Source organism: Schistocerca piceifrons, chromosome 9 (genome assembly GCF_021461385.2).
Source record: "Schistocerca piceifrons isolate TAMUIC-IGC-003096 chromosome 9, iqSchPice1.1, whole genome shotgun sequence".
In the NCBI taxonomy this organism is placed as follows: Eukaryota; Metazoa; Arthropoda; class Insecta; order Orthoptera; family Acrididae; genus Schistocerca; species Schistocerca piceifrons.
The window spans coordinates 114,332,708-114,347,676 of NC_060146.1; the positions used below are offsets into that span (position 1 = coordinate 114,332,708).

Genomic DNA, 14,969 nt, shown 5'->3' on the forward strand with positions numbered 1-14,969 from the left:
GGAGGGGGTGGAGGATGGTGAGAGGGGAGGGGGTTTCACTATCACTCTCTAGTCTAAAATATTTACTACGCGTAAATATAATAGAAAGAAACATTCCACATGGGAAAAATATATTAAAAAAACAAAGATGCTGTGACTTACCAAACGAGAAAGTGCAGGTAGATAGACACAATAAAAAACACACACACACAAATTCCAAGCTTTCGCAACCCACGGTTGCTTCATCAGAGAAGAGGGAAGGAGAGGGAAAGACGAAAGGATGTGGGTTTTAAGGGAGAGGGTAAGGAGTCATTCCATTCCCAGGAGTGGAAAGACTTACCTTAGGGGGAAAAAAGGGACAGGTATACACTCGCACACACACACATATCCATCCACACGGTGTGTGTGTGTGTGTGTGTGTGTGTGTGTGTGTGTGTGTGTGTGTGGGCGCGCGCACGCGTGCGAGTGTATATCTGTCCCTTTTTCCCCCCTAAGGTAAGTCTTTCCGCTCCCGGGATTGGAATGACTCCTTACCCTCTCCCTTAAAACCCACATCCTTTCGTCTTTCCCTCTCCTTCCCTCTTTCCTGATGAAGCAACCATGGGTTGCAAAAGCTTGAAATTTGTGTGCGTGTTTGTGTTTTTTATTGTGTCTATCTACCAGTGCTTTCTCGTTTGGTAAGTCACAGCATATTTACTACGTGTGTTAGAGATGATGCTCATTTATCATTCGCAGTCAATGTTTCAGTATATTTTACAATGACAGATGCAGATAACAGTCATATCCATGCGGTTTGGTGGCTAATTACAGTCTATAAATCCAAAGGTCTGGGGTTCCTCCTTTAGTCATGCCTTGGATTTTTTCTGCCCCTTAGTGCTACTTTCACTGCTGGCAATGATTTGTTGATGTGAAAAATGCCATTAAATTGTAGGTCACTGTGTATGGGAAACTGCATTCAAAGGTCAGAGGAAAGATGAAGGCACAACACCGCCAACAAGAACATGCATATAGCATACCGTTATTACAATAAGTTCCGACATTTGACAGTTCACATGCTGCCAGCCCATGCCAAGGGTACTACACTAAAATCACCAATGCTCCACACTATGTTCTATGGTTACTGATGCCACAAGAACAGGGAGTAGTGTACCAACTAAACTGTTGTCAGCATGGCAAGAAAAGCTGGCTTCACATTACTATAACCAAAGAAACAGCAGTATCTCCACTGCTCTAAGCTAGACATCAAAACTTATTTTAATGACACTTTGCGGAAGCACTGGGGTGCTGAAGCCAACCTTAGGGTTGATTTCACTTTTATCTTATACAAGATCACATTAAAATTAATGACAATAGATGCAAAAAAAAATACAAATTTGCAAATTTGTCAAGAAGTTCTTGAACAGATTATTCCAGCATTCATATACAGCAAGTTACACAAAATTTTCCCTTTTAAAAGCCCTTCCTGCCAAATGCAAATATGAAACAACTGTCTATCATTGGTGTGTTTCGAGGAAATCAGCCTACACGTCAGACTCTGACTTCACCTTCCTTTTGCTCCATACGTATGGTATTAATGTCACATTGCAACTAACGTAACATAGATAAATATTTTGTTGTATGTTTGTTCCACACACATCAACACCATCAACAAACAAAAAGATAACAATGCAAAATTATATATAAAATTTATAGTGAGAATAGGTGAGCTAATCTTAACACAGAGAATTTGAATCAATGTACCTCATACAATTCCTGTTTGCAACTGTCTTGTCATACAAAGGTTTGTTACAGTTATATGTGATGTGCAGCAGTAATATAAATGGTATGCCTTATTTAATATAGGCTAAATGGTTTACATTATTCCACGGTTTACCACATTATATAGTTTTAAGATTTTACCACAGCACTAACAAATGATCGGTTTATATCAATAATGAATATATTTATGTTGACAAATATACACAAACATGAAAACATATAAACACCGTTTGGACGTGAAAAAGACGTCAGTTTCACATTATGTCCTGAGCAAATTTCGTAACGTCATCTAGGCAAATTGATATTATATGACGACCTGGCACCATCACCAAACCTAGCACTCGTGGCTCGTCCATATTTACAGTATCTGAAAAATTGAATTCTTTTTAGTTGGGCGTAATTGAGCACTCGTAAATTACTCAGTTGCATTTTTAGGGCTATTACCTTCAGGTTTCAGATATTCGCTGCACGAGCCAAGAATTACGTTACCGTCTCGGTCTGTACATAGAAAGACGCCAACCAAAACCCTTCCATCAGTCATTTCAATTTTTAGATTTTTGTTAAGCCAACTCCACAGCTTCTGTTTACCTGGTGTATCCAGGTTAGGTGGTGTACTCTGAGAAAACAGAATTTCTTAACATGCATAGCAGCGAAGAAAATATATAAGTTTAATTTACGATTTTGGCTTTAATTCTACCTTTTTCTCTCCATCCATGTCTGTAAACATCTATCCGATTTTTTTTTTCCTTTTCTTATTACAAATTCATCATTAACAGAATGATGACAGCCTGTGTCCGAAATATACAAGTGTTTTTCGTTCACGAAAACATAAACATATTCTATTGACAAATGAGTAACATTTCCAAAGCGTTCATTTTTAAGAGATGGAAATTAAACCAGAGAGACATCGAACTCATTTTCTCAACTTCTTTCGATTCACTATAGAAAAACTTATGCATCGATATGAAAAATTCACTCGTTGATAGCAAATAAAAAAATATGAAATATCATTGCTTCAGATATTGTAGTCGTTCTCCCTAAAAATAAATAACATTTGATTTAAATCTGAGAGGATAAAGTGAAATGTCTTCTGCGTTTAGATTCATTGATTGAAGCTAAATAAATGCAGCACACAACGCGCACCTGCAGCTGTGTGGCTATCTAATATCTATCGTTAAAAATAAACAATAATATCTTAATTTTAAAACTGGGTGTTCCGTTTCATTTACAAAGTTACAATGTCGCTTCAAGATGTTGAGGGAAGAGATGATACTGCGACAGAAGAAGATGGGTCATCTTATAATAAGGTAGTTGAAGACACTCGTAAACAATCAAACAATGTCAGATTTTGCGTATTTGTCGGGTTATTCAGCAATGTATCGCTTAGTTTGGCATGTCTGTCTAACAAAAACTATGTTCAACGTGTTTAGCTTAAATTTTGATTGACGGCCAATGCCCCAGACAGTTTGACTGCTTACGTCTGTTGTCAAACAGAGCAAGTTGCTTGCCAGACTTCGAAGGTCCTGCACCTTACGAATGTTGTTTTGACGCATATTTTGAACTATAAGGAATTTTTGTTGCAGTTTATCCCTTCGTATCGCGAATTTCCGTAATTGTCAAAGAATTGTGAAGCTTTGATTGTAAGACGAGGTGCTCCTAGTGTGATTGGAACAAATTCAATAAATTATCGAGCTTTAATAAAAAAAAAAAATTGTGTGATGACATGAATTGGTGTTCATGTACCCATCCAAACGTGGGTAGTGAGTAGCAAAATTAACCAGTGTTGACATTGTTTCAGATTGTTGATTGGCTAAATGAGGCGTCTGTGACGTCAGAGACCACTACAAAAACAGAAATACTGTCGAAAGTACAGGAAATTATAGTAAAAAAAGAACCAGGCTTACTGAACAGCTTCCTGGACGAGGTGATCGCCTTCCAAAGCGATCGGAATAGTGATGTTAGAAGACTCGTCGTTGGAATTATAGAGGAAGCAGTGTGAGTCTTGTCTTTCGATATTTTAAATTACATGTGAAAGTATATGTTGTCAGATGTATTCTTACCTGTGACCGAAGCTTGCGCCCCCCCCCCCCCCCCCCCCCCAAGGACATACGAATCACTTAAAACCACTGTCACAAATTGCTTACATTGTGTTAGCTCCCTGTAGTTTGTGTTATCATGTTTAATTTTTTTTATATGTTAATGAAATAATGAATTAGAAAGTATTAAAGATATTGAAAGTAGTTACTGGCATTAAATTTTTTTATTTTTGTTAGCTATATTTGAATGTCTTTCTTTGTGCATGATGGAACTTTGCAAACTATTTAGGTTGTGAAGATTGTTCAGTCTTCCCAGGTATTGGATGTTTTCAGGGCTAAAAATTAAATAAATATAAAATTTTTGTCTCTCAACTTGCTATGAAATCTTGACTTGAGGTATCTCAAACTGAATGACCTCCTTCAAGCCAAACAGCACGGCTTTCGAAAACATTGATCATGTGAAACCGAACTCGCACTTTCCTCATACAATGTTCTGAAAGCTTTCTATCAAGCCAGTAAGATAATTGTACAGATTTCTTGATTACTGAAAAGCATTTGATTCTGTACCACACCTATGCTTATTGTCAAAGTATGATTATATGTGACTGGATTGAGAACATTTTGGTAGGGAGGATGCAGCATGTTATTTTGGATGGAGAGTCCTCCTTAGATGTAGAAGTAACTGCAGATGTGCCCCAGGAAAGTGTGTTGCGACCCTAGCTGTTTATGTTGTATATCAGTGACCATGATAAGATTTCGAAGTAGTGAAAAGACTGACAACACTCAAACATGTAGAATTGTGCACTCCTCCCCCCCCCCCCCCCCCCCCACACCAAAAAAAGAAAAAAAAAATCTAATGAATATATCAGTGGGTCACAGCTGGAATCGTCTAACTTGTACAAATACCTTGGTGTAACACTTTGTAGGGATAAGAAATGGAATGATAACATAGGCTTAGTCACGAGTAAAACGGGGTAGACTTCAGTTTATTGGTAGAATACTGGGAAATGGAATCAGTCTACAAAGGAGATTGCTTACAAATCACTAGTGCAACCTATTCCAAATTATTGTCCAAGTATGTGGGACATATACTAAATAGGACTAACAGGGGACATTGAATATGTACAGAGAAAGGGAGCACGAATGGTCACAGATTTGATTGATCCGTGGGAGAGTGTCACGGAGGTACTAAAGAAACTGTACCAACAGACTCCTGAAGAGAGGTGTAAACTATCCCAAGAAAGTCTTCTAACAACGTTTCAAGGACCAGTTCTAAATGAGGGCTCTAGGAATATACTAACAACACCCTCTGTATTGCTCACATGGGGATCGTGAACATAAATTCAGAATAATTACTGCGAGCACCGAGGCATTCAGTCATTCTTCCCCTATTCTGTATATGAATGGAACAGGAAGAAGCCAGACCCTCTGCCATGAACTTCACTTTGGTTTGCAGGGTATAGATGCAGAGGTAGATAGATGACTAAAATCACTTCCCATTCATAAACTCACGCCATCATTTGATGAGAGGGTACTGCTAGATGACACTGTGTATTTGTTTATGAATCAGCCAGAAGGAAGTAATTTGTAATTTGCAGTTTTGCTATTATGGAGAAATAGTGACATTGCTGACATTCACTTTCTCATATACAACTTTCTTTCCTTTTTCTTTTTAAAGTTTTAAATTGTATATAAAAACAAAGATGAGGTGACTTACTGAACGAAAGCGTTGGCAGGTCGATAGAAACACAAACAAACACAAACATACACACAAAATTCAAGCTTTCGCAACAAACTGTTGCCTCATCAGGAAAGAGGGAAGGAGAGGGGAAGACGAAAGGAAGTGGGTTTTAAATTTATACTTGTATAACAAAGTGGAAAAAGTTAATGCAGATTAGAGAGATTTTTCTTGTGTTCATTACATTGTATCTATTCTTGTTTCCTGAATTAGTGTTATAAAAGTTTGCAGAAAAATATCGTCACTCACTTGTATTTTACTGACATGCTTTACTGCTCTAGTTAAACTCTTCATTCACTTCTTACAGCCTTGGGAGAGGCTATCTGATAAAAGATCTTTGGATTTGTCAGTCTTATGCAGATGGTATCTGATTTTGATCTAGAGTTTAAATTTTCTGCAGTTTCACTTTACTTTAAACATTTTTGGAAGGTGACTATTAACAGCAGCCAAGTAATGTATAAAATGCATGTTTGGCCATCAGCTGCTTTTCATTTTAACGTAAATATTGACCTTCTTCATTCAGACTATCTTCTCGGATTAGGGTTAAAGCAGCTGTGTGGTATACTGGCATTCGTGACATGCTCTACATATAGTACGCGCCATTCTTTAAGGGGAGTTGGAATGCCGGAAAATGGAAAAAATTCACATTTTCAGTTTTTAACCTTATAACTTAATTTGAAATTTTCTGCTTAAAATGGTGCAAAATTTGTTAAGAAATTCCAATTGGAAGTATTTTTATTTAATTTTTCAAAATTACATGTGCGCCCAGCAAAGTTACCCATCTTGTGATTTGTACACATTTAAATCTTCGCATTTCCGAAAACATTACATATAGAAGGCTGTGGATTTCACTCTTCAGTTGTAGAATCTTTGATCCTTCCATAGGTACCATTGTTTTTACGACTAGCTGTGTTTATTGTTCAGTTTTTGATCTGTGAGTGTTTGTTTTGAGCCTCGAGTTTAGTTTGTCGCTCATTTGGAGTTTGTTATCTGTCTTGTTTTGACTTTCAGTGGTGAGTGCGTAGTTTCTACGATGCCTAGGAGTGCATCATTATTTAAAAAGCGAAAGTTTCGCGGTAATAGATTTACAAATAACGTTTGTTCAAGTGATTCTGCTTCAGCACCTGTTGATGCTGGTGAAAGTTCTGACGTTTGTACAGCTGAGATGTGTGAAGGAGACACGCCCACCAGTGCATCAAAAAAGAAGTTATCAAACTGTGCAAGTGAAATTACAGATGAAGCTTCTAATGAACAATATGTTTTAGTCGACTTTCCTGTTTTTACTGAGTTTATGAAGAAATGTTTGTGTTGTAATCTTTGTGGAGGTTCTTTTGATATGAACATAACAAAATCTATAGGACTTTCCTGCAAAATTGCTATAGTTTGTGCCAGTTGTGAAAATGAGACCTGTTTTTGGAGCTCTAAAACATGCAGTAGCAATTTGTTTGAGAGTAATATCAGGCTAATGTATGCAATGAGAGCAATTGGTAAAGGACATACTGCTGCTCAAACATTTTGTGCCATAATGAATCTTCCACCTCCACCTGCTAAAATTGACAATTACACTGAAGTGATAGGAGATGCTGTTCAGTCTGTAGCAGATTTATCAATGAAAGCTGCTGCCAGTGAAGCAAAATATATAAATGAAGGAAACCCAGATATCCCTGTTGCTTTTGATGGAACCTGGCAGAAAAGGGGTCACACATCCAAAAATGCTGTTGCTACTGTTACTAGTGTGGACAGCGGTAAAGTTTTGGACTATGAAGTGCTCACTAAACATTGTTACCATTGTGCATCTGGTAAGATAGAAGCAGCTCACATATGTAGCAAGAATTATGAAGGTACGAGTGGAGGCATGGAGGCTGCCGCTGCTGTGAAAATGTTTAGCAGATCAGAAAAAGAACGGGGAGTATTTTACACAAAATTCCTTGGAGATGGGGACTCCAAGGCATACAAAAGTGTTACAGAATCCATGCCATATGTCAATAAGACAATAACTAAACTAGAATGTGTCGGTCATGTTCAGAAACGAATGGGCACTCGTCTAAGGAAACTGAAACAGAATCTGAAGGACAAAATTTTGTCAGATGGTAAAACCATTAGAGGTCGCCTGTCAGATAAAATTATAAATGAATTACAACAATACTATGGTATGGCAATAAGAAATAATGCAAATAATTTGCAGGAAATGAGACAAGCTGTATGGGCCACATATTTACATCGATCATCAACTGATGATAATCCTCAACATTTTGCTTGTCCAGATGGTCCTCAGTCATGGTGCAATTATAGAAAATCTCAAGCTACTGGGGATCCTTATCACCATAAAAATTATATTCCATTGGCTGTTATGGAAGTAATTAAACCAATATATAGAGACTTGGGGCATCCTGATCTTCTGCGAAAATGTCTTCATGGTTGTACCCAGAATCAAAACGAGTCGTTCAACAACCTCATTTGGACTCGTGTACCTAAGAATGTATTTGTTGGGATAAAAACATTGAAATGGGGAGTCAGTGATGCTGTTATTTCATTCAATGATGGTCATATGGGTAGGCTAAAGGTCATGGCAAGGCTCGGCATTGCTCCTGGTATCAACACCATCAGAGGTCTTCAGCTTCTGGACAGCGTGCGAGTAAGGAAGGCTCAGTATGCAGCTGAATTTAATACAAAAAAAGCAAGGGCAGCAAGGAGAAGAAAGCTTCTAGGTGAAGAAGAAGAACTAGAAGATGACCCTGATTACTCTGCTGGACACTTTTGATAATAGAATAAAAGGTATTTGTGAATTTTCATAATAAATTACTTTAATCGCATTTTCTGGCATTTGACATTTTTAGTGTTACATGTACCTTTATCTCATAAACCACTCAACCAACAACATTCAAATTTTCAGAAATGCTGCAAAACAGTTCAAAGAGGCCACTGAACTAGAATCATGACAAGAACTGGCTTATTCTCTGAACTAGGGAAGTTTATGTTATACTTTTTCCAATAAAAAATGGCTTAATGGTAAAAAATTCATAAATACTATACCAACAAAAAGAAAACATTGGTTCTAGTTCAGTGGGCTCACAATATATGCTGAAAACCTCTGCCAGAATTTCAAAGTTCTGAAGATAATAGTTCCAAAGAAAAAGGTACACAAAGTTAGCAAATTTAACATTGGCGAGATAGGGCATTCCAACTCCCCTTAAGTAATGGCACATGTGATTTTGTAGCATACGCTGTTCTAACTTTAGTCCATGAAGATGGTCTTTGACTGAAACCGTTGATATTTACGTTTTAAATTTTTTTAAAAAGCGGCTGATTGTCAAAAGTGCATTTTGTACATCACTTTGAGAGTGTGTGGGACATCTGCTTTAAACTTGTTATATCCCATGTAAGCTCCAACGAAAAAAGTGCGAGGGGGAGTAAGGCAGAAATCCATGTTTTTGATTAGTTTTCCATGTGGAATAGTTGGAAAGCAATGTAGGAAATTGTTTATGTAAAAGTAATGCTTCATAAATAGTCCAGGATGTACCTTTGTAGAGAATAGTATAACATGTAATGGATTTCCCACTAGTTCCTACATCAAAACACATGCTCTACAAACCACTGTGAAGTTCGTGCCGGAGGGAACTTATCGTGGCACCGCACATTCCAGTTGCATACGGAGCGCTGGTAGAGTGATGCCTTTGTGCATGTTGGAGTTACTGTAATTGTCATTGCAGATTATGCACTAGTGAGATGGGAAGAGCTGAAGAATATTTTTAGTTTTGTAAGCATGTCTTTATAAGATAATTTGTGCCTGTGTTAAAGACTCTGCCAATTCATATTTCTCAACTTTTCTGTGGCATTGTCGTGTGACCATTTGTATTACCCCTCTTTGTAGACATTCAGTATACCTTATTTGGTGTAGGTTTCTCACGCTCTAGTAGTAATCTAAAACTGTAGACAGAAATATTTTGTAAAAAGTTTCCTGATGAAGAATCAAAGGCTGCTACCCATCTATCTTATATCTAACTGAGCCTCTGTGTTAATTCCAGTCCATGTCAATGGAGATTATTAACTCTTTGATTACTGCAGGTGTGCTCTCTACATTCTGTTCAGTCACTTTGTTGTTGCTGTACTGCTTGCCTAATGCTGCTACCTGTGCAGTGATATGGCGTTCTGGCCGCAATGAAATACTTGTCCAATTCTAAGAAAATTTTTCAGTGAAAAAATTTATTTTTGCACTTCTTACAGTCTAATATTTTTTTCTTGATAAAGGAATGAATTTCTTTTGTTGTTCATCATAGTTAATGTGCTGCAACAAATTAAGTGAAGCATTGCATGAAATTTTAGAGAATTTGTAGAGGTAAAGACGCATAGCGTAAACTTTGCATTTGGTGGATTTGAGCTGAGTCAGTGCTGTGTATTAAACGTACACAAGATACAAAAATATTATTTAAAGTTGAGAGCAGAACAATCTCATATCATTCTCAAGTTACTGGATTTTATAGTTGGTGGACAGTTGCATGTGATGCCTCCATTTCCCTCACTGCACATCTGGAATCATGTTGGTATAATAATCATATTTGGTGGAGCATAGCATTAACTCATCCAAAGCAGTCCAAGGGCTAAACTCAGGAATTTCTGAGAGCTGCCACATTGCTATTGTGACTCATTGATATTGTAATCATATGATACTGATCCCGTTTTGCCATGAGCATTTTTGTATATTTAAGGGAAGTTGCCAATTGTTCTACCACTTCAAAATCTTATTACATGATATTTCTGCAGTTTTATCCCCCCAGACAGTACTTTGTTATAGACAGTGTATCTGCAAAATGTCCGAAGTATCTTTTATTATTGCTTACCAGGTATTTTATATAAAACACTAACAACAAGCACTCGACACACTTCCCTGGGAACACATCAGAAGTTACTTCTATTGCTGTTGATGACTCTCCATCCAAGATATTGTGCTGCTTCTAGTGAGTTCCAGTAACAAACAATGCAGCAGGCAGTTGTACATTGTGAAATATAAGCAGGTTGCAGACATGATTCAGATGCATTGTTCATTCACTCTGTCATCTTGTTTGATATGTTCGTTTGTGACCATTTGTTTCTTATCTCAGATTACTTTTCTTGTTCAGATCCTGTTTTATCATCTGTACTGTTTGGTGCTAAAGTTTTGGGGTGTTCCTACAGAACCAAGAGCCAATTGGGGTCCTCCAGTAGTTAAGACTACTTTTTTGTTTTATTTATTTATTCTGAAGACTAGTGTCACACTCCAAACTAGTCTTACCTTGTGCAAGCCTTTTCATATCCACTCTCTACCCGACCTTCCTCCTCCTAACTAACAGTTCCTTTTTGCCTCAAGATTTGCCCTTGCACCTGATCCCATCCTTCAGTCAGGTTGTGGTTTGTGCCATAAATTTCTTTTCTTCCCAGTTCAAATCAATTCCTCGTTAGTTATTGGATCTACCCATCTAATCCTCAGCTTCTGCCATAACACCACATTTCAAAAGCACTCTTTAGCATCCACGTTTCACTTTAGTCAAAAGCTATACTCAGAGAAATGCCTTCAAGAAAAACTTCCTAACATTTAAATTTAAAACCAGTGTTAACAACTTTCTCTTTTCCATAGCTTTCCTCACGATTGCAGGCCTGTATTTCATATTGTCTCTACTTTTGCCATCATTAGTTATTTTACCCACTAGGTGCGCGAGAGCTATCCTTTTCATAATATTATTATTGTTGCTCCAGTCTGGATCTCCCATTGTTTTATTTTGCAGCAGGCAAGGATGCGTAAACCAAAAGTGGATCTTCTTTTTTTAAAATGTGGTACAATAAAAGCAAAAGTCAAGTTGTTGTTGTTGTTGTTGTTGTCTTCGGTTCTGAGACTGGTTTGATGCAGCTCTCCATGCAACTCTATCCTGTGTAAGCTTCTTCATCTCCCAGTACCTACTGCAACCTACATCCTTCTGAATCTGCTTAGTGTATTCATCTCTTGGTCTCCCTCTACGATTTTTACCCTCCACACTGCCCTCCAATGCTAAATTTGTGATCCTTTGATGCCTCAAAACATGTCCTACCAACCGATCCCTTCTTCTGGTCAAGTTGTGCCACAAACTTCTCTTCTCCCCAGTCCTATTCAATACTTCCTCATTAGTTATGTGATCTACCCATCTAATCTTCAGCATTCTTCTGTAGCACCACATTTCGAAAGCTTCTATTCTCTTCTTGTCCAAACTGGTTATCGTCCATGTTTCACTTCCATACATGGCTACACTCCATACAAATACTTTCAGAAATGACTTCCTGACTCTTAAATCAATGCTTGATGTTAACAAATTTCTCTTCTTCAGAAGCGCTTTCCTTGCTATTGCCAGTCTACATTTTATATCCTCTCTACTTCGACCATCATCAGTTATTTTGCTCCCCAAATAGCAAAACTCCTTTACTACTTTAAGTGCCTCATTTCCTAATCTAATTCCCTCAGCATCACCCGACTTAGACTACATTCCATTATCCTTGTTTTGCTTTTGCTGATGTTCATCTTATATCCTCCTTTCAAGACACTGTCCATTCCATTCAGCTGCTCTTCCAAGTCCTTTGCTGTCTTTGACAGAATTACAATGTCATCAGTGAACTTCAAAGTTTTTATTTCTTCTCCATGGATTTTAATACCTACTCCAAATTTTTCTTTTGTTTCCTTTACTACTTGCTCAATATACAGATTGAATAACATTGGGGATAGGCTACAACCCCGTCTCACTCCCTTCCCAACAACTGCTTCCCTTTCATGTCCCTCGACTCTTATAACTGCCATCTGGTTTCTGTACAAATTGTAAATGGCCTTTCGCTCCCTGTATTTTACCCCTGCCACCTTCAGAATTTGAAAGGGAGTATTCCTGTCAACATTGTCAAAAGCTTTCTCTAAGTCTACAAATGCCAGAAACGTAGGTTTGCCTTTCCTTAATCTTTCTTCTAAGATAATTCGTAGGGTCAGTATTGCCTCACGTGTTCCAACATTTCTGTGGAATCCAGGTCAGCTTCTACCTGTTTTTCCATTCGTCTGTAAAGAATTCATGTTAGTATTTAGCAGCCGTTGATTATTAAACTAATAGTTCAGTAATTTTCACATCTGTCAACACCTGCTTTCTTTGGGATTTGAATTATTATATTCAAGTAGAAAATTAAATGCTATTGTTTCATTTTGCAATAAGGCATTGTGTGTGTGTGTGTGTGTGTGTGTGTGTGTGTGTGTGTGTGAGTGAGAATTTTATTTTGTACAAACATTAAATAAAAACAAGAGTTTATTTTTATTGAATAAACTATAATGTAATGTTTGTTAATGAATACAGAATATTACAGTAAGTTTGGCAGATTTGCATGCTAAGCACTTGTCTACTGATGGTTATGGTTTGCAAATGTTTGCCAGCCGGAGTGGCCGAGCGGTTCTAGGTGCTTCAGTCTGGAACCGTGCTACTGCTACGGGTGCAGGTTCGAATCCTGCCTCGGGCATGGTTGTGTGAGATGTCCTTAGGTTAGTAAGGTTTAAGTAGTTCTAAGTTCTAGGGGACTGATGACCTCAGAAGTTAAGTCCCATAGTGCTCAGAGCCATTTGAACCATTTTTTGCAAATGTTTTGCACCAAAAAGAGCTTGGAAAATTTCTGACCTTTAGAAATATAATTTAAGTGGATAGATAAGAAAGTCTACTCCGCAAGCAGCAGCAGGATGACACACATTCAAAAGGTGTTAAGTATACAAGCTTTTGGAGACAGAGGATTTTTCTGGTAGAACAATTCAAGGGAATGACGAGGGGTTAATTGAAATCAAGGTAAATGTATCACAAGCAGCTACGGAAAGGTGGCAGGAAACATGGATAACTTTGAGACTGCTGAACTTGCAGTGGTGGGCCTGCCTAATGGGCAGGACACCTCGTAACAAAATTTATTTGGGTGGTAATGTGAAGCTGGTCACTGCACATCCCTCTTTAAGGCACTGTTTGACAAGGTGACGTTATTGTTTTAGGAAAAAGGATTCGAATGTGCTGCCGCGCGTGGCGCCGAGCCTGTTGTTGCTGCTGCAGGACGGGAGCGCTCAGGTCCAGAAGCGTGTGGTGCAGGCGGCCGCACAGGTGTACCGGGCGGCACTAGCTTGGCTCGCAGACGCCCATACCAGCCACGAGGTACTCGAAGCCACCTGGAACGCAATAACTGCAATCAAGGCGCAGATTGTTTACCTTGTGGACTGCGAGAATGATGGGTAAGTGGCATGTCGTATCTTTCTTTTCTGAATATTAATCACTTACTTAATTACTTACTCTTACTTACTTACTCTTACTTACTTAATTAGTTACTTTTGCTTAATGTCAGCATAACTGTAAGACATTGAGGGTAGGGAGGAGTTGATTTGAAACTTCCTTGCGGATTAAAGCTGTGGGCTAGACCAGGACTCGAACGAACCCTTTACCTTTTCCTTTTGTGGGCGTGTAGTCTGACTGAGCTCTCCAGCAACTAAATTGTGACCTGGCTTTTCAGTTTTACTTCCTATCGTCTAAAATTCACAAAAGTTCTCCTACATAACATGATGGACTTGGGAGTTCTTGTCTGACACACTCTGTTAATCTTCCAGGAAGTTACCAAAACACGTAAAATATTTACCGTGAAAAGAAAGAAGGAAATATTGGTATACGGTGTTGTCAGAAACTTTTCACCTCTCTCATTGATACTAGTACTTTATGTTAATGAGAATGCACTTGAATGGTAACGATTCCACATTATGGAATTACTTTACAGACAACACTTCCCAAGACCCAGTAACATGTCATCAGTAATAAGTTTCCAAAACATGAACAGAAATTTCAGTTTAGTTTGTTATTTGCATGTTCAGTGAATCGTAATTGTGGCTTCTTGCAGTTATAATATATGGCTGCATGTTGACCATTTACACAATTGCATTGAGCTACAGTTTTGTTCTCCATGCTGTTATTTATTCAGAAATTCTTCAATTGAGGAGGAGCTGTCGAACATAAATATTTATGAGAGTCACTGTTTGTAACTGTGATGGACTGTTGGCAAACTTCATTAGGAAAGGTGAATGTACTGTGAGGCTGGTATTAGTGTACCTGACTGTGTAAGGATATATGTGGCCCAAGTTGTGAAGCGGTAATTGAAATTGAGTGTGTTACGTTCAGCTGCACTTTGTGCCACAGGGTGGTCCATTTTTCTCTTGGCCACACATATACAAGGGACATTTCATAAATGTAAAAGTTGGTATTACTATGGATTGTTTGATGCAAAAACAATGAAAATTACATCAAACGTAGTTGGGAGCTTAAGAGAGAAGCACATTTATTTTTTTTATTTATTTTAATTTCCCCCTCCCCCACCCCACCGCTGTGTACTATAACGTAAGATTGGCGAGAAGTAGGAATGGAGCCTGCTGGGGTCTGTTACTGTGACTGTTGAAGACCAGAGGTCATACA

The 14,969-nt window shown here is 38.1% G+C and overlaps 2 protein-coding genes across 2 annotated transcripts in view; one reads left to right on the forward strand and one right to left on the reverse strand.

Annotated features, from left to right (window-relative positions):
* Positions 1 to 1,359: 1,359 nt before the first annotated feature.
* Positions 1,360 to 2,611, reverse strand: LOC124717152 (N-alpha-acetyltransferase 38, NatC auxiliary subunit). The gene is made up of 3 exons (XM_047243910.1): positions 2,435 to 2,611; positions 2,182 to 2,353; positions 1,360 to 2,104 (listed from the first exon to the last, which is right to left on the reverse strand). The coding sequence occupies exons 1-3, from the start codon at positions 2,462 to 2,464 to the stop codon at positions 1,992 to 1,994; spliced, it is 315 nt and encodes a 104-aa protein (XP_047099866.1). The 5' UTR covers positions 2,465 to 2,611; the 3' UTR covers positions 1,360 to 1,991.
* A 253-nt stretch (positions 2,612 to 2,864) lies between these two features.
* Positions 2,865 to 14,969, forward strand: part of LOC124717129 (symplekin) — a 126,148-nt gene continuing 114,043 nt past the window's right edge. The window contains exons 1-3 of the mRNA XM_047243866.1: positions 2,865 to 3,044; positions 3,536 to 3,732; positions 13,514 to 13,747. Coding sequence (XP_047099822.1) covers positions 2,976 to 3,044; positions 3,536 to 3,732; positions 13,514 to 13,747 — 500 coding nt within the window. The 5' untranslated portion in view covers positions 2,865 to 2,975. The remainder of the gene's footprint in view (positions 3,045 to 3,535; positions 3,733 to 13,513; positions 13,748 to 14,969) is intronic.

Bases quoted from the DNA above. Each gene is read 5' to 3' on its own strand.
- LOC124717152 (XM_047243910.1), bottom strand. From the start codon at position 2,464: ATGTTTACAGACATGGATGGAGAGAAAAAG. The intron at 2,354-2,434 runs GTAGAATTAAAG...CTGTTTTCTCAG, and splicing joins ACATGGATGGAGAGAAAAAG to AGTACACCACCTAACCTGGA. The intron at 2,105-2,181 runs GTAATAGCCCTA...TCAATTTTTCAG, and splicing joins CGAATATCTGAAACCTGAAG to ATACTGTAAATATGGACGAG.